Source organism: Uloborus diversus, chromosome 2, assembly GCF_026930045.1.
Source record: "Uloborus diversus isolate 005 chromosome 2, Udiv.v.3.1, whole genome shotgun sequence".
Taxonomy (NCBI): Eukaryota; Metazoa; Arthropoda; class Arachnida; order Araneae; family Uloboridae; genus Uloborus; species Uloborus diversus.
Window position 1 is genome coordinate 44,086,741 of NC_072732.1, and position 25,270 is coordinate 44,112,010.

At 31.0% G+C, this 25,270-nt stretch overlaps 1 protein-coding gene across 1 annotated transcript; it reads right to left on the bottom strand.

Annotated features, from left to right (window-relative positions):
• Positions 1 to 270: 270 nt before the first annotated feature.
• On the bottom strand, positions 271 to 23,904 carry LOC129217004 (thioredoxin-like protein 1). Its single transcript, XM_054851232.1, has 8 exons — positions 23,642 to 23,904; positions 21,776 to 22,043; positions 19,858 to 19,980; positions 18,015 to 18,081; positions 17,046 to 17,139; positions 14,072 to 14,150; positions 6,852 to 6,956; positions 271 to 2,566 (listed from the first exon to the last, which is right to left on the bottom strand). The coding sequence occupies exons 1-8, from the start codon at positions 23,731 to 23,733 to the stop codon at positions 2,537 to 2,539; spliced, it is 858 nt and encodes a 285-aa protein (XP_054707207.1). The 5' UTR covers positions 23,734 to 23,904; the 3' UTR covers positions 271 to 2,536.
• Between the last annotated feature and the right edge of the window lie 1,366 nt (positions 23,905 to 25,270).

Sequence of the window (25,270 nt, forward strand, 5' to 3'; positions counted from 1 at the left end):
TTTAATTGTAATGTGTTGGGAGTAATTATAACAAAATTAAAATCTCTTCAACATATCGAATTTTTTATGGCAATTTGCTACTTTGATACATGGAGATCCGATTGTATTTAATTTTACACAACTTAAGTGGTCTCCTGCTGAATAGTTACTTGTTTCTGCTCTTTCTAATCATAGTCATAATCAAATACGTTTCACTGCAATTGAGTTCAAGTCTGTTAATCCTACAAGCTATCAAACCAGCATTTAACAAAAAGAAATTAAACAAGAATAACCAAGTCCATTTTTTAATAATGTTCAAACAGTATGCAACAATACAGAAGATCTGACAATTGGTTAAAGTTCATTTGACCAACTTTTTTTTTCATAGAAACCACAAACAGATATGCCAACCTTCAAAATTGAAAATTAGGACCTATCACTAGTTATCTCAATCATTTTCCTCATTCTTTGCAATTGGCAGACAGACTTCCAAGTAATGTTTACCATTTTACTTTGGAAATTGACTTAATGTTTATTTTTTTATGTGCAGGAATACAAGAACATTCTTCGTAAAGACTTTGTTAACAAAAAAAAAAGACTTCCTGACGGATAAAGATTTTGCTACCAAGCTCCAGCAAACATGCAATGCATCACTAAAATTTTATTATGGGAGTTAAAAGCACATAGTAGACTTGTTATCAATGTCAAAAAGTTAAATTTCTTTCTTCTAACCAATTTTAAGATTACTATACCTAATTATGATCATTATTTATGTTTGTCATTTCCTGTCAGTTTAATTTTACAATTATTCTTACTTTTACAATAGGCAAAGTATTGAATTTTGTAAATGTTACACATGCATAGAAATTCTACTCTAATGATCTTAAAAGTACCAAAAATTTTTTTACTGACAAAAAAAAAAAAAGAGCTACAAAATGCATATTTTTACATAAAAATTTAAAATATTAATTTAGTTTTACAATTTAAAATCAAAAGCATAAAAGACAACAAAACCAAATTTTGAACAAATTGGGGAATAATTATATGGATAAACAATCAATTAAAAAGTATTTGATCAAGTTAGGATTTTAGTAATAAAAGAGTATCGAAGTTAAAAAGAAAAAATATGATGAAGTGAATTTGCACAAATACGTCAATGTTTCTACTTCTTCACTTAATTTGTTAGAAAAATTTAATTTTTTTAATAAATATATTAAGCATTTATTTTATAAACATTTTAATGCAAAATACATTCAGTCGAGTACTACTAGAAGGTTTCAATAGTTTTAACTTGCCAAATTTGTTTTAAATTAATTATAAATTAAAAAGAAAACAAAAAGAGCTTCCGAAAAAAGTTTACAGAATAAACTCCTTAAAGATGTTACTGTCAAAAAAAAAAAAAAAAGCTGAGAAAAGTGTCTGTTTTTTCAAGAAAATTATATAAATAAAGGGGTTTGTACAAAATAGTAAATTCTCTCTATTCTGAACATGCATAAGAACAAACAAGCACATTTAAATTATGGGGGTGTTCATTAGAGAGGGAGACTAGATAATGCTTATGTGTTGGAGGGGGGGGAGCATCAAAATGTTTTCAGAATATCACGTTGTTCACATTGGGGAGTGTTCACCCAAAGCGAGTCCACTATATACATTTTTTTGGGGGGGGGGAAGGGGGGGACTTTTTTTAGCTTGAACTTTGTGCATTCTAACCTGGAAATATCACAGGCCAGAGAAATAGCAGGTGAAAGCTCAGCTCGTAATTTTGATGCAAGCAAGCGGGAAAGGGTTAACAGACATTTATTTGAACTAAATTATGTCTTTCATGTTTCACTAGTTTTTGTTGTAAAAAATACAGAAAAAAAAATAATAACATGAAAATAATTAAAAACTATATAAATGTGAATTAATTTTTTTAATAGATAAAATTAATGGGCAGTTACGTTTATTAAAAACGTATAAATTATTTTGTAACTTTAAGCAAACTTGACATTAAAGAATCTGAAATTAATTACCAAAAATTAACAAGTTTTATCAAAATTTAGGCAGTTAAATTCATTAAATCAAAGACCATTAAGGAATGTGCAAACTTCCATCCAGTGTTAAACTAGAGATAATTTTCTAAAGCACCAGGGCTAGTAATTTACTTAACAAGCAAAGAAAGTCCATACTAAAAATGAGAAGATTGACATGTCTGTATGGTGCACAGCCAATTTCTGATGTAACAAGCAATAAATATTAAGACAAATTTATATGAGAATTTTTGATTACTTATTACAATGCGAAATATATAAAACTTATTTCTTGATCGACATAAAAGTTAAAATTAAGTAAGCTGAGCAAAACATTTAAGAGTAATAATAGTTGTGTATTCTTTGAATAAACTTTTATAAATGCAAAAGTACAAACATCTTAGCACTATTTCAAATAATTTCACTGCATGTTCGTCAAGTGTTCTTAACACAAAAAGTTTTCAAATGATCAGTTCAACTCTTTTTAATTAGAAAAGGCTCATGAAAAATGACTAAGTAAGCAATTGAAGCAATTTCTTCTTGTTTGACTAATGGCTTTCTCCTTTTTTCCCAGAAACCTAAAAAAATGAAAAGTTTCTAATAATTATAACAAATTGCACTTTGATTAAACAAACAGCATTTAAAACTAAATTTAGTAAAGTTCCAAAAAAAAGTTAAATAAAATAAAAAAAAAGTTAGGTTTAAAAAGCAAACTCTTGAATTTTGATAAATCTATTATCCTAAAAAATGCACTGAACTATATAAATAAGGCATATACGAATAAAAGCATTTGTTTGGTCAATAAATGGCCTGTAATTTCTTTAGCAAGAGGAGAGACAAATACTACTGTACTAACAAAAACTTACATGTACTTACATGCTGTACTTACAAAAAACTAATAATTACAAATGATGATTATTATTTTATACCATTATTCTTTTGAAATTTATTTCTTTCTCCTAAAAAGCTTTCTTAGTTATCTCTATACATTAAAAAAAAGTAGCATCAAAGAAATTGTTGAAAGGATATCTGTGGCAGGTCTGCATTCAGGAGACCTCTTATCACCTGCAGCCTTTCGTACAAAATTACTTTTAGCGCCCAGTGTTTTTTTTTTCTTTTAAATTTTGAATTACAGTCGGACCTCTATATATCGAACTTCCACATATCGAAATTTTCTATGTATCGAAATCCCAGCACATTTGCATGTTCATTACATAGAAAATTTGTTTCTATATATTGAAAAAATCTCTACATATCGAAATTTTTCGCGAGACATTCGTAGATTTTTTTCCCACTTTAGACTGTTTGTCTCATGAAAAATGAAGGTTAGGGGAGAAAATTATGTTCACTAAAGGTTGCTATGAAATTCACAAGGAATCTGGGGTTGAGGGGTGTGAAGATAGGTTGTTGTTCCATTCTGGAGCTCTTAAATTCCGTCAAGTTCATTTCAAATCTTAGTTGTAACCAGTAACACTGTAAAATCAGTTTCAAGTTATCCCTTTTGTCTGTTGATTATCATTTTTAGACTTTCTAGCTTTAGTAAAAATCATTCATGTTAAGTAGATTGGTTTTTTACTTTTCTCTCGATTACATTGTCAAAACGAAAATACCCTAATGTTGCGGATCAAGTTGAATTGCGAAAAATGAAGATGTATGAAGGCTCAAAAGTGTAATTTCTGTTAATTTTTTAATTCTTAACTTTCGTTTAATCCGATGCTCGTATAAATTAGAAACTGGGTTTCAAACAAGAAAATTATCTTTAATTTTAATGTTTTAGGAGATGTTTGTGATAAAAACAAATAGTTTCTATATATCGAAATTTCTATATATCGAATTTTTTTCCGGCAATTTACTACTTCGATATATGGAGGTCCGACTGTAGTTTTTTTTTTTTTTTTTTTTTTGTAATTAATCTAGTTTGCTAAAATTTCACATACATTGCCAAGTTAAAGGGATGAAAAATTACCCACACTCCTTAACATTCTATGTTGCTCAAAAAATATTTTTGCATCAAATAAAGCTTGCTCCAATTTTCTCAATCAATTAGAACAGTAGATATAAGGGTTTCTATTTTTGCAAAGAGTCAGAGGCTGAACTCAGTTCAAACCTGGAGATAAAGAGCAAAATATATTACTCGAAAGCTAATTTGAAAGCAACTTTTGAAATGCTAAAAAAAAATGCCGTTTTGCAATGCTCAAGAGACCTTCTTAGCACCTATAGCTGCGATCAAGTCGGTAAAAGTTAGTTTGGTAACCAGAAAAATGGTGCTCTTCAAAGCGCTTTTTTTTTTAATTTTAACATCTGGGCTCTGCATATTTCTATCATTTTTTTTCTGTCTTCATATGAGTGCAGGATTGTGTTAATAATAAACTCGTTACTGAAATTCTATTTTCTACTGGAGGGAGAGGAGAATTTTCATTTTGTTCAAAACGGAGCTTGTAACTCCTTTTTAAATCTAATTCTAAACACAACTTAACATAAAAACAGAGCAGTAGGGACACAAGGTTTAATAATTAAGGTGATTATAAATCAATTTTTTTTGATTGCAATAATAAAAGGACTCCAACTTAACAACCCCTTCCCTACAAAAAAAAAAGGACCTGGCTACGCCACTGGCTTTTTGTTATGACAGACTTGAATTATAGCAAAAATATTATGACAAGTAAGAGAAAGTTGCAAAGATTTATAAGAGATAGGGTAAAAGCTCCAGTAGTCGGCCATTTAAGAGATCAGTTGTTGATATTTGTTAGCCTAAAAATTTCAGCTATCAATACAACAAAAACAATGTAAACCTTTAGGCTGCACCTTTCTGATAATGATTCAGTAACTTGTTTCTGGAATAAAAATATTTTTATTTTAAAAACCAAGCTATTGTTAATATGAGAAAATGTTCCAGTAGTCGGCCATAGAAACCCAGTGCTCAGCCACGCATGAGCCAGTAGTCGGCCGTTTCATTTTCGTTACGCTTATGAGGGATAAATGAATAAATTTGAACAAAATTGAATGCAAAACTTAAGCACAGCAATGTACTTAAAAATTAATTATTCCAGTAATTACAAAAGAATTTCGCATTCTGGATGACTTCATAATGTTTATCTTTATATTATCTTCTAAACTGCAATCAGTTTGAATATACATCTCAAACAATATTTTTTTTATTATTTATCTTCTACATCAGCGGTCCTCATCCGGGGGGGGGGGGGGGTGCAAAAGAATCTCACGGTGGGGGGTGAGGGGTGTTAGGGTATATCAGATAAAATAAAATCAACCCTCTCATTAATGCTGTGAAAGTGACTAATGTGTATGCCAACCTCACTTGGATCTTTAATTATCTCAAAAAAATTATATTTACTTCTTTTTTCTAGTAATAAACTGTTCAAAATAAAGCTTTGAACAGTTGAGTTAACATGAGAATTTGAACGCCCCCCTCCCCCCACCCTGGCACAAAAAGGTTTCAGCGCTAACTGTTTAAATTATTGATCGACATGATTGACATTTGACTAGTCCAAGTTCATTAAAACAAAACTTCAACATACGGAACTCAAAATTAAAATTGTAGTTTTGGAAATAATTTCACCTCAAAAACAATAAAAGTAAAAATCCTTTTACTTAAAAGGATTAGCAATCAAGGTCACGTCTAAAGCAAAATTTATCATAAAAAGCAATGGCAGTTGTTAAAATGAATAATTATGTAGGCTCGTCCTTATTTTCAAATTTTTTCGGTGCCGCGGGGGGGGGGGGGGGCAAAGGGTATGAATTCAGATTTTTTGAAAGGAAAAAAGCATCAAAATACAAGCAAAAATGCATAATTGCACTGTGTCATGAAAATCTCTAGGGGTCAACTGCTCCCCCCCCCCTATTGATTGCCCAAATGACGGGCCTGTATGTATGTAAATTGAAATTCAGACATTTGGGGTGTCATGAAGATAATCATACATCATTCAACAAGTAAACGATGAATAAACTAAAATGGAATTAGTAGTTATGTAATGCAATTTTGAAGCTAAGTCAGCATTATTTTAAACAAGAAATAAATTTTGATTTAATAGAGAAGAAAACCCAAGGAAATAAATATTTGGTTATGGGAAGCAGTAATAAAAAGTGTTATCAATATTTGAAATAATTGGCCTTAGTAAAATCAAACCATAAACGTAAGATGGTTTGATAAGAAAGACGATAAATCACCATCTAGCAATGACATGTTAAGTAATAGAACATTTATTTTAAACGCAACGATGAACTAAATTTACAACACCAATTTTCAAGAATTTTAAGTTAAAACCAACATAAGAGGCAATAAAATGAAGAAATAACCCTTTTGTTTAACCCCTTTTGTCAAAACAAGTTTAGACAGAAAGTTTTAACATTTTCTTTAGGAGAAATAACGTTAGAAAGGGAATTTTTTTTCTCAAAACAGCTAAATTTCCACTGTGTCAATACTTTATTTTAATAAGTATTTGATGAACCTAAAAATAATCGAGTGGAAAAAGGAGTTTAATTTGTAATTGAAATGTAATGTTATACTACACATTAAAACATAAGTAAAAGCAAATTTACATCAGAACGAAAAAAATAAGGGTATTTAACATTTAAAGATGTGTCTTCTTAAGAAAAAAATAAGCAGAATCGCAAACTAGGATGATGGGCACACCATTTAAAATAAAATGACTCATTACCACTTAATAAAACACACTTACAACTTCACTGTTGATGGATGATAATTGGGGACAGGTAAAGGAATGTAAGAATGCATCATACCCGATTTTGAGTTAAACATAATCTATTTATAAGCAGTTTTATGTCCTTGCGGCCAACTACTGGAGCACTTACCCTATATAGTTGAATACATGAAAAGAAACTTACCCGTTTGAAATCACTCATATTTGTCATACAAATTGTACTTCCTATAATTGCTAAATGATTTATTTGTGTTGTATCAGCACCAGATTGATTATCTTTGACGAATATCTGAAAATTAAATGAATATCTTAAAAGAGTTTTTTTATTTTAAAAAGATTAGATATTATTAAGATCCTAATTCCACAGCACAATCCAAGTGATGTTTCACACAAAATACTTCCCTTTACTTTTTCTTCATATTATTACGCACAATAAAATTTAAGATTGACAAAAATAAAAATCCTAGTGATAACTACAATAAGAAAAAAAAGGCACAATGAAATGTTGGGATGAAAACTAGCGAACCTTAATTTGTGTCATATTACAAGTAATGATGTTTCGGATATCCGTATCCCTATCCGAGGATATCCGAGGGAAATTAAAGATCTTTATCTGTATCTATTATTTTGGACGGATCTTAATCAGATCTTTTCTATTCTAAAAATTCTTAAATGTTTGAATAAAAGATTATTAAATACCGTTTCAATTAGGTTTTATTCCCTATTTAAATTATAAGGTATCATTTCCGAGGCCGATTTGTACCCCTCGTCACAAAAAAGGAAAGGATAAGTTTATAAGTTTTTAAAATATGTATATGTGTGTCTATTTGTGGCATCGTAGCTCCTAAACAAATAAACCGATTTTGATAGTTCTTTTTTTCATTCAAAAGGCGACTTGATTGAAAGTGTTCTTGGATTAGCACCATTTTTGTAAAACTTTGATTACCGGAGAGTCGGAGACATCAATTAAAAGCCGGCACAATGTTTTTCACAATTATGGTTGTAAAAACTTACCCGTACGATAAAAATATTGGAGCTAATTGAAAGAACAAAGTTTTCTGCATTTTATATTTATTTCGAACTTCCAAGTTATATACAGTAGGAGCTATAATCTTGTTAAGTGAATTCTAAATGCAATTCTAAGCCTTTATATGCATGATTGGTAGTGACTTCTTAGTCTGAAAACAAGACGAAAAAGCTCAATGACTTAAAATTTCTATCTGCTGTCAGTTCATGTTTGTTAACAATGTGTGTTTTGATACGCAAAATACATCTTCATATGAGGTCGGCCCTCGGGGACATATTTTTCTTTTTTATTAATTTTAAATTTATAATTTTACATTGGTTTTTGTTATGTATTTGGGGTTTGTGTTATTCTTCATTTTGGTTTTTCTCGGTATCCTTCAAAAAAAGTGACACTAACTTTTTTATTTACTGATTGTAAAAATGCTCCTGGCTCTGTTATTTTGTCGGTCGAGGTAAGTTGGTTAGAATGGGTCAGTGCTGTATTCATGCTGAAATAATATGCGAAAAATTATTCCTAGCATATCCAGAAGCAGCTTTACACTCTTGCTCCTGTATCCTATATCTAACAAGCAAGCTAGAAATAATTTTTCAAATTCTATCAAAGCATTAATGCAAAGCAGACCCATTCCTTCCAACTCTCCCTCAATTTTAACGGAGATGCCTTTAAAGAGTAAATCAGAGTCTGGATTATATTTTCGAAGTAGATGACATTTTTTGAAGAAACAGTGCCCTGACGGGAATACCTCCCCCAGCAAATTTTACACTTGGGTAGTTGATTTGGGTAAAAACAATTTTGAGATCCGTATCTGCTGATCTTGACATTAATGACCCACGTATCTACTTTTTTAATGATCCGGCACATCACTACTTACAAGTACTAAAATTTGAAGCTTAAAAAACCAGGAAGTTCCAATTAGTAATAGTTAAAACTTAGAAGTAACAATCAACTTAATTTTAAATGCATTAAGACTTGCGGCAAATATTGTCAACATCATTAAATACTCAATTTCGAAGTATTTATAGTACCTTAAAGATGAAAACCTCACTCATTTTTCTACACATAAAAATAGCATATCACAATCAAACACAAAACTTTCATAAAACAAATAAAGAAACAATAAATCACAAAACAATTTTTTTTTATGAAGCACAACAACTGTTTTCTGCTATCATAAACTAATTATATTTTACCTTCTCATTTTTTAGATTCAGCAAAGCTATTATCGTGGTCGGATTTCTTAAATGAAATATTAAAAAAGGAAAATCGTATGAAGAAAATATATCAAGAAGACTTTATTGCATTTTTGGGAGTTCTAAGATAACATATCTGTTCTAAGATAACATATCTGATGTCCTTTGATAAAAAGAACTCTTTTTAATATACATTTTTATAAAACTGCTCAGTCCTAGCTATGGGGCTGCATTCAATTAATTTAATGATATACTAGATTAGTAATTTAATTAATTACTATTCTACAAGGTTGAGAGATTTAAATCAACCTGATTTAAATCAGTTGATTTTTTTAATCATTGATTTCAATCATGAGTTTTAAAGATTTAAATTTTAAAAGTCCAGAAGAATGAATTTAATGGGCATGAAGTTCAGAATATTTTTATTAGAAAAAACAATAAACAAACAAATACTGATTATAAACAATCTTACTAAAAGAAAAAAGAATGATTCATACTGAGGTTAAATGAAGTAAATTGAAACTAAAGGGGGAAAAAATCATAACAGCAATCAAGTTAAAAAGAAAAGAACTTGCAAAGGACATATGAAGCAAGATGTTTCTTTTCAATCAAATTAAACATAATAAATTAGATAGGAGAATCCGTAATTAAGCTATTTAATTATTCGTTTTATATGTGAACTTATACAATCCTCTTCAACTTCCATTGAATCAGAACAATGAAATGAAATATACATATTAATGAGACAAGAACCCATAATAATAATAATATAAAACTGTTTGCTTTTCAGTCCTTGTCAAAAAAATTTTAAAGATTTAAAAATCAAGTAATGGGTGTTTTTCCTTCTTATAATCATGCAATTTTTCAAAAAAAAAAAAAAAAACGAGAAACATATTTTAATGTCTTATGTTATTTTTATTCATTATTTCCAGTTAATATGATTGTATATTATTTTAAAATGTAATTATTTTTTTTTAGAAAACAGAAAGATGTTTATTTTGACTTTTAAAAAATGTCTGGAAAATAGACCCATCTGCATATGGGACTTGATATTGCAGCAAGTTTTTCTCAGATACTATATACCTGCAGTTCATGGTTATCGAATATGGCTAAAAATTTTAAAATTATCCAATCTGGTCAAGTTTGTTTACACACTCACTGCCAAAAGTTTAGCATGGAGATGTAAAATGCGAAAAAATTGATAAGTACTGCTTCGATTGATACGAAATGTGACAGGAAAATAGCAAATATGCTTATGCAATGAGCAAAACAAAGAATTACATAGAGAGATGAAAAAAATAGTAGATTTTTATAAATTAAAAGATGGTGTCATAATAGAGCCATTCACAAGATATTGTTCAAATTCAAACAAACAACAAAAACTAGCTTTAATAAGCATGTGAACACCCCTTATCTGCATACTAAGTTTACAGCATGTAACCATGCATTTTATAAGGTGATCAAACACCACAGGGTCGAGTAATCGACATTCCTCCTGTTGAACAGTTTCTAGTTTCCAAAACTGTGAGAGATTTTCAAATAGATAAAGGGCGGGTGAGAACGTCGGCCAGTCCATACTCACAATACCCTTGCTGCCTAGGTAGTCGTCAACAATGGCAGTTTTATGGATATGCTCATTATTGTCAATTAAAACAAAAGCAGGACTCATTGCTGCAGGGTACACTCTCACAATGGGGTCTAGGACTTCCTTCCGATACCGTATAGCCGTCACAGAACCCCGTCTGTAGATGTGCAGGTCATTTCAATAACCCAACGAAATCCCTGCCCAGACCATAACACTTCCACTTCGGAATATGTCATATTTGGTGATGCTCTGGAGCCAATAGGATGTGCTTTGTTCTCTTCAGACCCTTACACGCCTGTCATCAGGATTCAGGACAAATCTTGACTCATCTGTGAACATAACATTGCTCCAATCAGACACAGTCCAACTGGCATGTTGGCGGCACCACTTTGATCATGCCCCTCTGGATTGAACGGAGAGAGGAACACAAACTTGTGGTACCAGGCCATACAGCCCAATCATGTGTAGCCTTCAGCGCACAGTAGTGGCACATATCATCCTACCAATGGACACTGCAAACATAGATGTCGCATGTGCGGAGGCTGCTCTTCGATTCTGCTTGGCTACAACAGCAATATAGAGATCTTCCGTGGGCTTCCCAACCCTTGGACGATCAGTCAAAGGTCTTCGGACAACTGTTTGGCTCGTTAGAAATTGTTTCCATAATCGTGAAGTGATGGAGTGCTGAACATCAAAGAAAAGAGCAACATTTTGATTGATTGTCCTACTTCAATGTGTCCAACAGCACGCCATTGCTCAGAATCTTCCATTTGTCTTCTGAAAGCCATAAAAACACGTCCGTCTTGAAAACAAACTGTACAAAAGTTCTAAACACATTTTATCGGCACTTACAAGAAACTCATATGACACTTCAAGATGCTGCCTTCTTGTATGTCTGCCTTTTTTGCATAATTCTCGGCACAAAACCGTGATTGGCTGTTAGCAAACTTATTTGCATGCTTCTATCTAGCTCTGCAGCGAGTTGCAGCCTCTACAATTTGAATTGGCTTCCAGAAATTTTCATTTTTCTCTCTGTGCTTAACTTTTGGGAGTGAGTGTATGTACATTTCATTACACAGGGGAACAATGATTTTGGTGCTGGGATTTTCGGAATGGATTTCGTATGAATTTGGTACCCTGAGTTCTAAACATTTTTTGCCCAGAAGCTCAAATTTCTAAGATATAACATTTAAATATACATAAAACATGTTTAAATTACATCTATAGCTCAAATAAAACACAAAATAGGGATTTTTTATTCCTATTGTATTGTACAAATAACAGACTGATTACCAAACAGTCCAACTAGGCTCTTGGACATGGGTCCCTAAGTTTTACGAGTCTCAAAATGGCTAAAATTGTAGTAGTCTTACTTAAGAAAACTTTACCTTAGTTTTCTTTCATTTTCTTAAGTTTTCTCCTTTATTTATTTGCCTCTTTTACGTGTACTTAAGTGTGGTATACTCTTCCTCCCAACAAATATTTTGAACGAGTTGTAAAACACCAACTCCCCTGAAATTGTGGTTCCCCATTAATACTTATGTTTATAAGGTTTGATTTCAGAGGACTCCCAAACAATGTTTATTTCGGGTCACCCACTACATTAATTGGGCCCTGAAAAATATTGTATACAAAGATCCTGCTCATCACATATCGGGCAAATCGAATATATGCAAACCAAGAACTGACAAATTGACCTTAACTTGTCGAAGCATTATTAATAAACTTGTCAAACTTTTACTGCATCTGGTGAATTTTCCTTTAAGTTACTAGACTGCAGGCTGACAACAGAGTAAATATGCCAGAAGCATTCCTTGTTTAAGAAGCCTACACTTGCTTTAGAAGTGCACGAAATGGAGTTTAAACTGCACATTTTGGATAAAACAGCAACACTTATCTAAACTAGTATGTTGTGGTCATCACAAAACTTTCTTCTTTATCTATCTTATAATTCTAATCCCTCCCCATGCCTGACGAGGAAGCAATACTCCCAACAAAAACAAAATTACACACGTGAAAACTTGACGACCATCCCAATTCCCAATTTATCTCAAAAGCAAAGCAAAGAATGAAAATTGAAAATTATTTAAAAAGTCTTGCTTAAAATAATTAAACATTTATTTGTTAACAAACACAAGATCACATGAAAGTTTAAATCATCATGATTTTCTGGTCATTTTTCAACAATCAAAATCACGCAAAATACGCAGACAACAGTCTATCATGATTTATCTTTCTTATTGTTGCATTTATAAAGCTATTTTTATTCACACACAAAAAAAAAAAAATCAGCCCCCCATGGAGCAATTGGCGCCAAAATTGAACCAACGCCTGTTTACATATGGATTTACATTTATTCCAAATCCAGAATGTAGCATGACTTCTTGAGATAAGGCACTCACAATGGAGAAAAAAGAACATTTGATTGTGCCACCCCCTTTTCAGCTGTTGACACCAAAATAGAATCAGCTCTTATACCCTCTAAGGGCTATTTGTCGACAAATTTTTGTTTGATTCCGTTCATTATTTCTTGAGATACAGCAGTCACAATTGACGACAAAAACGTTCTATACTTCCTGGGGAATTGCAAGCACGCATAACTCAAGAAACATCCCATTGCTCCAGCTCCCTTGGAGGAATTCGCGTCAAAACCAATGGGCAAAAGTTAACATATGGCACATATGTGTACGAAATTTCGTTTGATTTCATGCGGTAGTTTTTGCTGTAGAGCGGCCACAAAAAACGGGTCACACACATATGTGACACACACACGCATATAGACAGACATTTTCCAAAAATGGTCGAAATTGACTCAGCACACTTCAAAACGTTTGAATCCATCAAATTTCGAAATTCGAAAATTTGCACAAATCCAATACTTGCTTCTATGTATTAGATACAGAAGAAAGTAAAAAGTAGAGCTGCTAGAGAAAAACTAATTTCATATTTTGATTCAGAGCCCCAAACATATCTAAAATCAGTTCTCAAACTCTGGGCACCGAAGAAAAAACATTTTTTTGTTCCCCTGTGTTATGTATAAACAAAAGAATTATCTTATTTAGGCATCTAACTTGAACAGTTTAATTTGTTAGAATCAAATATTACTTAATACATTTAAATTTCAAAAATCATATTTAAATTTTAAAAAAATCAGTTTAAAATTTTAAAAAATCTGATTTAAATTTAAAAAATCCTAATTTTTTAATTTTTTTTAAAACATGATTTTTATCAACCTTGCTATTCTATTAACTTGCGTGAGTAGCTTCTTTAATGTCTGGTAAAAGAATAAAACACAAGTTTAAAAATAGTTTGTAGCTTTCAACTATTTGGAGCACTATAATATATTCAACTAGTGCAGATGTCCTGCCTAAGCATTTGCCATTCAAAATTTGCTTCCCATGATATGGATTTAAAGAGAAAAAAAAGAACGACAGTGAATCAAGAAATTATTCTTAAGTTACATAATTAAAACTTTCAAAATAAATTTTAAAAACAACCATTATCTTTTTTTTTTAGTCATAATCTTTTTGTTCTTTTTCAGTTACATATTTAAAAAAAAAAATCAGTACAACAATAATTGTCCTGAAATTTACCAGACTCACCTGTAAATTTTGAACATTTTGAAATTTAACATATCTTAATGGTATAAGCTGTTCACCAGTCAATTCTTCTGGTTTCAATCTAAAAAAAACAATATCAATTTATTTTGCCTTCTCAAAAGTGACAACAATCCTTACTGATAATAAATGACACCTTAAAGGGGCATTTTTTATCTGTAAGTGTTTACTACATTTAAATTATATTTTAAATCAAGGTTAAGAAAAGAAATTAATTTAGGTCTTTAGAAAACTAAAAATATTTTACTTCTAACTTCTAGCTCTACTCATTGTTAGGAAGGGAAGAGGGTGGAGGATTTTTCTTGCATTAAAATACTGATTCAATATACTTTCCTCAGCCTTACAAAAGCACTAATTAATCACAGATGGTCAGCTAACAATTTGTTGAACATCATGAGAAATAATTTCTCAGTCTTATGAAAGGTAAATCAGAAAAAAGTTTGAAACAGAATTCCCAGAGCCAGCTGCATTAATAGTGCAAAATAAACATCATTTCTAAAATTTCATAATGGTATTGAAGATGATTTAAATTTAATAATAAAGACCAAGTGTCTTGAATATTTTTTGAAGTATGTATTTTTATCAGTTTACTTATTTGCACATTTTTTACTCATAGAAATAAAATTTATATGAATGCAAATTTTCTCTTTGAGCTCAAATTCTGTTTTATGGGTATTAGGGTGTCCCCTTAAACAAAATGAAAGTCAGTTCCTTTTCTTGCATATCCTTTTTTTTTTTTTCTATTTTACATCTGAACCATTTTTACAAGTTTTATGTATTTTGAATAATGGTAACCCATGCTGACATGTGTCTGAAAGCTCGAACCAGCACTTGTGCACTAGACCCTGATTTAATATAAATTTTTTTGGAAAGTTGATAAAAGAAACGTCCCCTAAGGCCCCACATGTACCTCAAACATTTATTAAAATTAAAATACATTTAGATATCTCACATAAAGCCTGAAATTTATATATATATATATATATATATATATATATATATATATATATATATATATATATATATATATATTATAACAAAAGTGAAAAATACTGAAAAGACCACACCAAAAGCCTATAGATGCGCAACGCAGCAAAACTAGAAAGGAAGTAAAAAATACGTCAAGTTGAACATCAGATTGGGTTTATTATAAATGGATTTCAAGGTAAGATAATTTTGTTATTGGCAGGTACTGTCCCGTGGATGGCTAATTATCGGAACTTGTTTTCCTAATTAGTTGAGGCGAAACCCCCTGCTTTTAATTTTAGGTTTCAGCTGTTGTTTATTGTTTATAGTTTAACATGCGGTGCATTTACCCAATGTTACTCGATATTGCATGCCCTGGAGTTTAAACATTTTCTTTTAGTTCATAGTTAAATTTTTTGGTCTTTGGACCATATTTATTGAATCCCCCACAGCTGATGAGCTCTGGATTCATAATGTCTTTTCCTATTAAATAGTTGTATGCAATTTTCCTTTTTATCATCATTATTTTTTATATAATTTGTTTAATATTTGGTATTTGGCTTGCATATTTTATATTATATATGTATATGTACATAAATATACAGTAAAACCCCTCCTAATGGACACCCCTCTTATACAGACATTTTTTAATTCCCCGATTCCAATGCGAATAAATTTATTCAACCCCTGTCCTGTGGACACCCCACTATTGCAGACAAAGAAATTTGTCCAATTAGTGTCCCCAATAGAAGGGTTTTACTGTATATTTTGAAAAAAAAATCAACCTAAAGAATATAAGCCAAAACTAATTAGCATTAAATAGAAATTTTTGATCACATGCAACATTTCAGTGTCCCACACAGTGATGAAAAACATTGATTTTTTTAATAAATTTTTTCCTTTTAAGTATACACACATATTTTCTAATATATAAAAATTTCCTGCCCCAATGTTAATGTTTGAACTTGGTAGGGCTGGACCCATTTTCATGAAATTTTTTATGTGTACTTGGCATGGTATGAGAATAGGTTGTAAAGTACATTTCATACTGCTAAGTAATTAGGAGTCCCTTTTCAGAATTGTTTTCGTGATGCTCCGGCAAAATATCGGAAACTTAATGATTTAAAATTTTATTTATAGCCATCTTCTATTGTAACAAATAAAATGTTTGAAATTAATTTAAGCAAGGCTTTTACAATGGTTTTCAGTTTCACTCTTTGATTCTTTTGTGGAAATATTTTTATAAATGGGAGATTTGCAATTAAAAATTGGAGAAGTGGGAGTCGTAGGGGGAAATTTTGTGAATATGGGTATTTGACGCCGCCGAATAAAAGAAATATAAAAAGAAATAAGTCCAAAACTTGAATAAATAAAAATCAAATGTAAGTGTTTGTGTTTGAACTCCTCCGAAACGGCACTATCGATTTTTATGGAATTTTTATATGGCAGATATGAGAATAGGTGGTAACGTATATTTCATACCCATAGGTAACTAGTGTGTCTCTATCCAGAATTTTTTTTTCACAAATGTCAAAATCACGCGACGATACAGCAAAATATCGGAAAGCTCTTAAAGATTTGTTGCCATCTGCTATTTGTTAACAAAATAAAATGTTTGATTAATTTCAGCAAGACTTTTGCAATGGTTTTCAATTTTGCTCTTTGATTCTTTTACAGGAGTATTTTGATAATTGGGAAATCTGTGATCACAAAATGAAAGGGGGGGGAATTGGGGTTATAGGTGTTTTTTTGATCATCAATTTAAAAAAAAATTGTCAAAATGAATGGTTGTTGTTTATTTGTTTTTATTGGCGATCATTGTCTACAGCACTTTATTACTCTTTCTGTCACAGACTAATGTACGTTTGTAGAAATAATATGTCTCATTGTCAAGCAAGAAAGATCTATTAGAATTCAATCTAGTTCTTAGGTATCTCATTTACTAATCTAAATCTATCCCAATGACTTCACGAAATAATCATCTTTTACTTACTCTAATATTTGAACAGGTTCAGATGAATCAGCTTGATCAAAATCTAATGTTCTTGGTTGGTTTATAAATAACTTCAGTGTTTTAGGACCATTTTCTGGAAATAAATATAAGTTATTAACATTTTGTCATTTGTATTTTTGCTTATAATTGTTCTTCTTAAAATTAAATTCATTTTGAATAGAAAAAAAATGAACAAAGGTAGTAAAACATAAACACACATACTTTATATGAAAGACAGCGAAGATTGAAATAAAGAGTAATAGTTGCATTAAGAAAAATCACTTTCAAAATTACTTTTTTTTTTTTTTTTTTTGTCCCAAAGTTTTGAAATTCGCCATGAACCTACTAATGAAGAGGAATAAGAATTTAAATGTTTTTTAATAACCAATAGAAAATCTTTGATAATACAAAGCTAGGGAATTGGATTATAAGTCACTTAAATCCAATCAAATGACAACAGAGCTGGATAACTCTTATACTTGTTAAAGACTACACACCCACAAAATTTGCTAGTTAATTAAGACAAATGCAGTACGCTGAGTATAATATACAAAAACATGATGAAAACCTTTGGTGAGAACAAAAAAAAAGTTTAATTTTTATTGTATTAATAACTGGGAAAGGTAAATTTCCAGAAAAAGAAGAAGAAAGAAAGCGACAAGTTAAATTAACTGATACATCATAGGTTGTACCTGTTAAATAACAATAGCAAAAATACAAAATATTTTCATACATTTAATTTAGTGTTATTTATGTATAATTTCAGATTTAACAACATGAATGTCCACTCATAACTATATAATGCAGACACAAACAGTTAATAAACATTACAACATGAATGTTCACTCATAACTATATAATGCAGACACAAACAGTTAATAAACATTGGTAAATTCACTACAAGAAGTAACATATCTTGACTTTAAAAGAGAAATTTTAATTTTTTTAATTTATTGAAAAGTTTCTCACCTTCAGGGGCTGAAATTTTTAAAGAATGTAATTTTACAGCTTGATTGAACCCATAAGACATAATAAGCTAGAGGGAAACAGAAATACCATAATAAATCTTTAATTCACATAACAAGTTCAGTAAAAGTTTTCTATATACGTTAATAAAAATTACATATTTAAAAGGCATTTTTGAACTGCGAACAGTGAAACATTTGAATAAAACATCCTTTCTTTTCCTAGTGATTTTAACTTTGAAAATAAAAATTTTCATTGCGAACTTTTGCAAGTGCAAATAAATAATAGTAGATGGTTTGAGGCAACATCACTTGAAGCAACTATTTCAGGGTCAAATTTCACGAGCAAATTGAATAAACTACATTTCAATGAAAAATTAAGAAAAAACTAGATAACTACTCAATTTAATAAATATTCTTATTACAGAAACAAGTTTGTTTTTTTTAAATGATTTGATGCCGTTAAACTGCCAACAAAAGGTGATAAAGCACAAAACTATGATCTGCTTAGTTGTGGATAAAATTTTACTTTATTTTTTTATTAAAAAAAAGGTTATATAGACAAGAAGCATGCATTATATGCATTATCTTCGTCAAGTGTTTCCATGGCTTTATAGGATTGGAAAGAGAATAAAAGAAGAGAATAATTAATGAGAATAACATAAATTCTACATATATACTATGTAACAAGAAACAGAAATTTTTGAAATGAAAAACATCTGATTCTTTACAGAAGTACTGTCCGCCCTGCTTAATCAAATATTGTTGGCTCCAAGAAATATTATTTGATTAAGCGTGGAAATTTTCTTTACCATTACTAATAAAATGACATTTGTTATTGGCAAAAAGGTTTTAAAATAAGCTAAATTAACAATAAAATAGTTTACAAATTAGTATATATATATTACAAGTACGTATGAAAATTATAATAAGTAACTTACAACTTGAGTTATGAAATTCTTGTTTTGGCACCTTTTTTTAGTACATTACTTTTTGAAAAATTCCATAACAGTGGGTTGCTTGCTCAAAGTCTTTTGGGAATACACAGTCGACTCTCGATAAGTTGAAGCTTAACTTGAATATTCCTTTATCTCAAAGTTTTCATCGGGTCCCAAACTCTCAAGACTTGTGGAAACCGCCCATAACTTGAACTACCAATTACTCGAACCTTGTAGCCGGTCCCTTGGAACTTCGAGTTATCAAGAGTTGACTGTATTTCTGACTCCCCCCCTCCTTGTCTGTACTGTTTTACTTTAATATTTATCAGTTTATTATCGTCTAAAATGTGTATATTTCTTTGTGTTATTTAATTCAATTATTGACTGTGCTATCTTTTTTTCTGTAATAACAAAGATTAAAGAAACTATAGAGTAGTGGAAACGTTTTGATGGAATATGAATGTTGTTTTTCTCGCCAGTTGTCGGCGAAATATATTACTTTTTATTTTTAGGTCAATAATTGTTCTAAAACATTTTCAGCAAAAATATTTGTGAATGAAGATTAGTATTATTCCATTATCCAGGGAAATTATTCGATAAAGCGGAGATCTTTAAGATTGCGTCAATGGGGGAAAATTTGGTTCCAGGAGGTTTTATTTGTATAAATGGGGTATTCGTTTATCCATTACCCGATTAAGCGGGGCTGACAGTATTTCAAAATGTAGTATGCATTTGCTTTCTTGCATGAAGTACGCTTACGGAAATTTTAAACATTGCTATTAGAGAGCAAGAGCAGCGATTGTTTCATTTATTACTCCTTATCAGCTTTTTGTTATACAAAATGTATTGATTGCTGTATTGTTAACTTTAACGAAACATAAGGGGGGGAAAAATTTAAAAATGACTTACTTGTTCATCACAATCGGATTCTAGGAAGTCATCTCCAGCTGATAGACAGTTAGCAAAAGGATGATCATCAGAATCATTCAAGCACTCGCAAGCAGACTTACAGATAAAACTGACAAGATCTACCTAAAAGATATCAAATCACATTCAATAACATTTTAGAAAATAATATAACCATATTGTGGAGGAGGAAGATAATATCATTAATTAAATGGCACAAATGAAAAGTAAGCAAACAATTTGTGTGTAAAAATTCAAAAATAAAAAAAACTAATACTGCTTTAATATTTTTAGAAATGTTTTGAAACAGTATAATTATAGAATTTCGAAGAAAGGGGTTCAATCTTTAACCTAAGCATATAAAAAAGAATTAGAAAGTGTTTTTCAGTGTTAGAAAAGTGGGAATTAGTTTTCTGTCTTTGTGGTCAAACATAAAGAGATTTCCCATTTTTTTCTTCTCTCTTCCCTGATAATACTTTATTCAAGCACTTACACATATTCTACAGCCAAATTTTCTTTACACTTGATTTAAAAATAAAAAAGCACAACATTCTGAAGTACAGTAAAGCCCTCTTATGCGGACACTAACGGGACAAATATTTTTGTCCACAATAGAGGGTTGTCCACAGGACTGGGGTTTAATAATGTTATTTGCCATGGAACCGGGGGAATTAAAAATTGTTCCCATAAGAGGGGTATCTGCACTTGAGGGGTGTTCGTTAGGAGGTGTTTCACTGTACTATATAAACACTATTTCATTTTCCAGACTTAATTTCCTTCAACTTTTTTGTAATGAATTCATCATTTTCAACTGTAAAACACAGGTCTTGACTATATTTCACTTTTTGGTATAGTTTCCAAGAACAAATAGTAGATGTTTTTTTTTTTTTACTTACAAGGAAGAGAATATAAGTACAGTGCTTCCCCAGGCTTTTTTTCTTTTTTTTGAAGGCAGTGAGTGTCCTGCCCTCTTTTTTGCGTAGTTGAATCCTCATCGTTTTGAAGTTTTGATGAAAATTTATTGCAAAGGCAATTTTTTTTTTTTTGGCCTTGAAACTTTTCTTTCTTTCTTTTCTTTTGTTTCCTTTATAATTTGGTTTGAATATAAATTTATTTTTTCAATGTTTTTAACATTATCTTTTAAACTAAACATTAAAAAAATTCTTAGCAGTTATTTTTAAAATAATTACAATAGTAACTATAAAAAAATAATTATTGTTGAGAAATACCTATGTTTTGTATGCATATAGTAAGGCATAAAAAGGAAGAAAGCACTTTTCTACCACAAAGTTCCAATTCAAAAATGCTTTTTCAGCTGGAAGTACCCCGCAGGGATGCAAGTGGACTCAAGAAAAATGTTCTGAAGACAATTTAAAATGTTCGGAAACTTGAACCCCCCCCCCCCCTTTAAAAACTCTTTTAGTATGCATACAAAAATTATTGAAAAAAAGTTTTTTTATACGTTAGTTTTTCAGTTTTAGAATGTTGCCCAACCTAAATTTTCGGAAATGTCGGATCACAAACAATCTGCGGGAAATAAGTCCCAGCAGTCTTGCATAACATAGACGAATGCTGTTTTGGCTGTTTTTTTTTTAGTTGGTGAAAAATAAGCAAACTATATATTATTGTAAAAAAATTAAATGATTTAAAGCACTTTTTTTTTTGCCTCTTTCATATTTGAATACAAATTTAATTCTTAATTCAAGGTTGAGTTAGGCAAAAAAATTATTTGCAGAAAATTTTCCAGTTAGGATTTGTGTTTGCAGAAAGCTTTTCATTTTATCCAAGCCTGGTCCCCAGCCTCATAGAACAAATCCCCACAGCTTTAAAAAAGCACAAAATGAAAACATCCAACTAGAACTATATTTAGAGAGTCTTGAAGAAAATTGGTTAGTGGAACTATATTGAGAAAATGAAATACATGTCCTTGGGCTCCACTTTCAGCAGCTTCATCACTTTCACCACCTCCTAATTCTTTGATTTTAGCTTCGAGACCAGCTGCATCGGCACCTTTCACTTCTCCTAATTTCATCTTGTTCTTGTAAAAAAGGAATGTAGGCATGGATACGATACCCTGAGATAATGCAGTTTGAGGACACTGATCTACATCAACTTTTAGGAAGATTGCATTAGTATAACGACGACTCAAAGTTTCAAATACAGGAGCAATCTGATGGCAAGGTCCACACCTAAAAAATAAATTCAGGTTTTAAGGAATTATTAAGTCAATAGCAGGAACAGGAACATCTTTTAAAAATATAATATAATCTAATTTATCGTTGTGAAACCATTTATGGTCAGTGATCTAATGTGTGATCTCAGATTTTACTGAAAATGTTCAATTCAAATACTTTTTAACCAAATTTTTTGAAATTAACCAACATGTCTTGGAGCCAGGATACATTAGTTCGGGTTTCAAAAACAACTTCTATAACAATTTTAAAAATAAATATTAGGGGAAGGTGGGGCACCTTGGACTCTTTTTAGATAATGATTTTTAGAAATTTTATTTTCAAACCAATTTTCACCAAACTTAGCTAGACATGCAATTTAGACATTTTTCCTTCAATTAAAATTTATTTTACTCCATTATTTCATCTAATTAAATTTTCATAAAAAAATTAAAAAGTCATTACAACATCCTAACCTGCCCCACTAGGTGGGGCACCTTGGGACACTAAATCCTTATAATTGTCATCTTAAATAATTGAAATCTGATTACTAATAACATTTTCTGCTGCTGTTTCAACAACAGACACATCAACAGCAGGGAACTTTCCATTTTCTTTCCTAGATTTCCCCATTTCTGTTATTTTAATGTTTTAATACTTTACGTAGAACGAAAAATCAATTTTCTGTAAAACATTGTAGCCATATTTCAATTTTAGTTCATTTAAACTCATCAGATTTATTAAGTACATTGATCTGATACTTATTAGGTATTTTCTGTACTGTATATTGGTGCAGCATTTTGAGACAGTCAGTGTCCCAACCTGCCCCACTTAAGATTATTATGTATCAACATTTTAAAAGTGAGACTTAGCAGCACAATACATTTTTAACCTTAAAATTATTACGAAAGGACATGTTTTAATTCCAAATGCTCTGATTGAAATTATTTCATTTCCTACTGGAAATTTTTAATGAAACTAGCTATTAATGTAACTCCAAACCTTTCAAAACAAAGAAAAGAGATCAGTCTTTTCCTGTTCATGTGAGAAATTCCAAAATACGCTGAAAAGTAGATCCGGCAGTCATTGATGATGTCCTAAGAGAACTAATTTCTGTTTACAAAACTGAAGCTGAAATTTATGGTGTCCCAAGGTGCGCCACCTTCCCCTATCCAATATTTTGTAACTAACTAAAAAGTGCACAGTGCAATGCAGAAATCCATCCTAATCAACAGTGCTCATGTTTAATATCTCATAAGTTAAACGTGAACCCAGGATAGCGCATCATTTTCTTTCACATAGATGTTTCCATAACAAACGGCGGGGACATAATACGTAATCACAAATTGTTCTCCCACTTCCCTGGCATTTAATTAACGTGAACAAATTGACACCTTTTGAAATGTGTTATAAGAGAGTTCAACGCTTCAGGATAAAGGATTTTTGTCGTAGAAATATAATATTAAAATTTAAAAAGCAGAATTCAAAAAGTGAGCAGATAAGTGAAGTGATAAAAAAGAAACTTTTAGTAAAAAAGGGATTCGCGCTAACCCCTGAACAATATTTCTCATAAAATAATTGCAATATAAATTTTGTGAGAAAAAATTAAAACTCACCAAGTAGCAAAGAAATCAACCACAACCAACTTGGAACCAGCGTTTGAAAGCTCTACTTGGAACCGGGAATCTTCTGACACTGTGGTTGGCATTTTGTTTAAGAAAAAAAATCAATAGAGCACACAGTAACAAATCACAAATTCAGAAACAGTTGCGTCAAACTCTATTGCACACTACTATAAACTCTGCTACTGTTACCAAAAATTAGTGAAATTGTTTAGAGATGAAAACAAAATAAACGTGTATACAATACAAACATACACATGAATACGACAAACCAGTGTTGCCAACTCTTCGAAAGGACTGGGGCTAAGTCAAGCTAAAAAAAAGGGCTAGATCAAGCCAACGCATGGACCATTGAGCTGTATATACTATCCTGGAGAGAAGCTACAATAGTGGGAACTTGAGCTCGCTTGGCGGGAGAACGGGGTTGAGCAGAAGACTAGATTTGTAAGATTATCGCTGTTTCGCTGGCGTTACGATTTTTGCTCTTGCACTGGGGGCGTGTTAACGAGGATGCGATCGCCGATCTCATTGGATGCAACCAGTGATGCAATAGCTGCGCTTTTTAGGGGGACTGGCAGTTTTGTTTTTCTCTTGAAAGAAAATAATTGATGCAATTGAAACTTAAATGAAGTATTGTTGTGTTGTGTACCGTATCCTGTTGTAAAACCATAAAGGGTGGACTTGACACTTATATTTAACGTGAAATATGTTACAGTAGTTAGTAGTTCAAGAACTTATATTAAATTAAAAAACAAAAATAATCGCGACTTCGATTGCCTCAGCTCATTTTAAGATGAATCTCGTGGGAAAAAGCGCGCATTAAATTCAAATACTTTTTATAAGAAATGAGAAAACAAGCAAAAAGAAAGATAATCACAATTACTGAGTTTCGCTAGTCGTAAAAGCAGAATCACGAGAAAAAATTGAAAATCCCTTACTAAAATCAATTACAAGTGTTTTGTTTGTTAACTCATAGGAATTGACAGTAGGTAAGAATTTTAAATGCTTAAGCTTTCTACTCTTGTGTGCCAATAATAAAAACTCGACGTTAAATCCCGGTTATTACAAATTTGCCATTTCAACTGCGCTTGCGCACGGACTTTGCTGATTTCGAAACTCTTGCTCAAACTAATGAAAAACATTTAAATTTGTTAATATGAGATGAGAACAGATAAAAATTAGAAATTACAAAGCTTTCTTTGATTTAGTTTTTACGCCTCGGTAAAGATTGAGTTTTGCGTCTTAAATATTAATGGATACGGAGTTTGATTTTTCTATCAAACAAAGGTGTTTTTCAGGGCCAAATTTTTAACCTCAGAAGAGTGTACTCGATCTGTAGCATCACTTCCAATACAAAGCCGAACCCTCAACCTAAATACAAATGTATAATATTAAGCTGTTTACACCTAACGTAAAATATCCGCAAAAGACGGATATTTGTAATATTCAGATCATTTTTGAATTACATAACGTGTTTTACGTTTACGTTAAATAAATATTTCCAAACCAATAAATATTGAAGTGTCATTTTTCTCTTTTCTTTATAAAGATTATCAGTTATTCATATCCATAATTTCATATAATGTATCCCGAAATTGCTGTGAAAATACTCTAATCGCATTC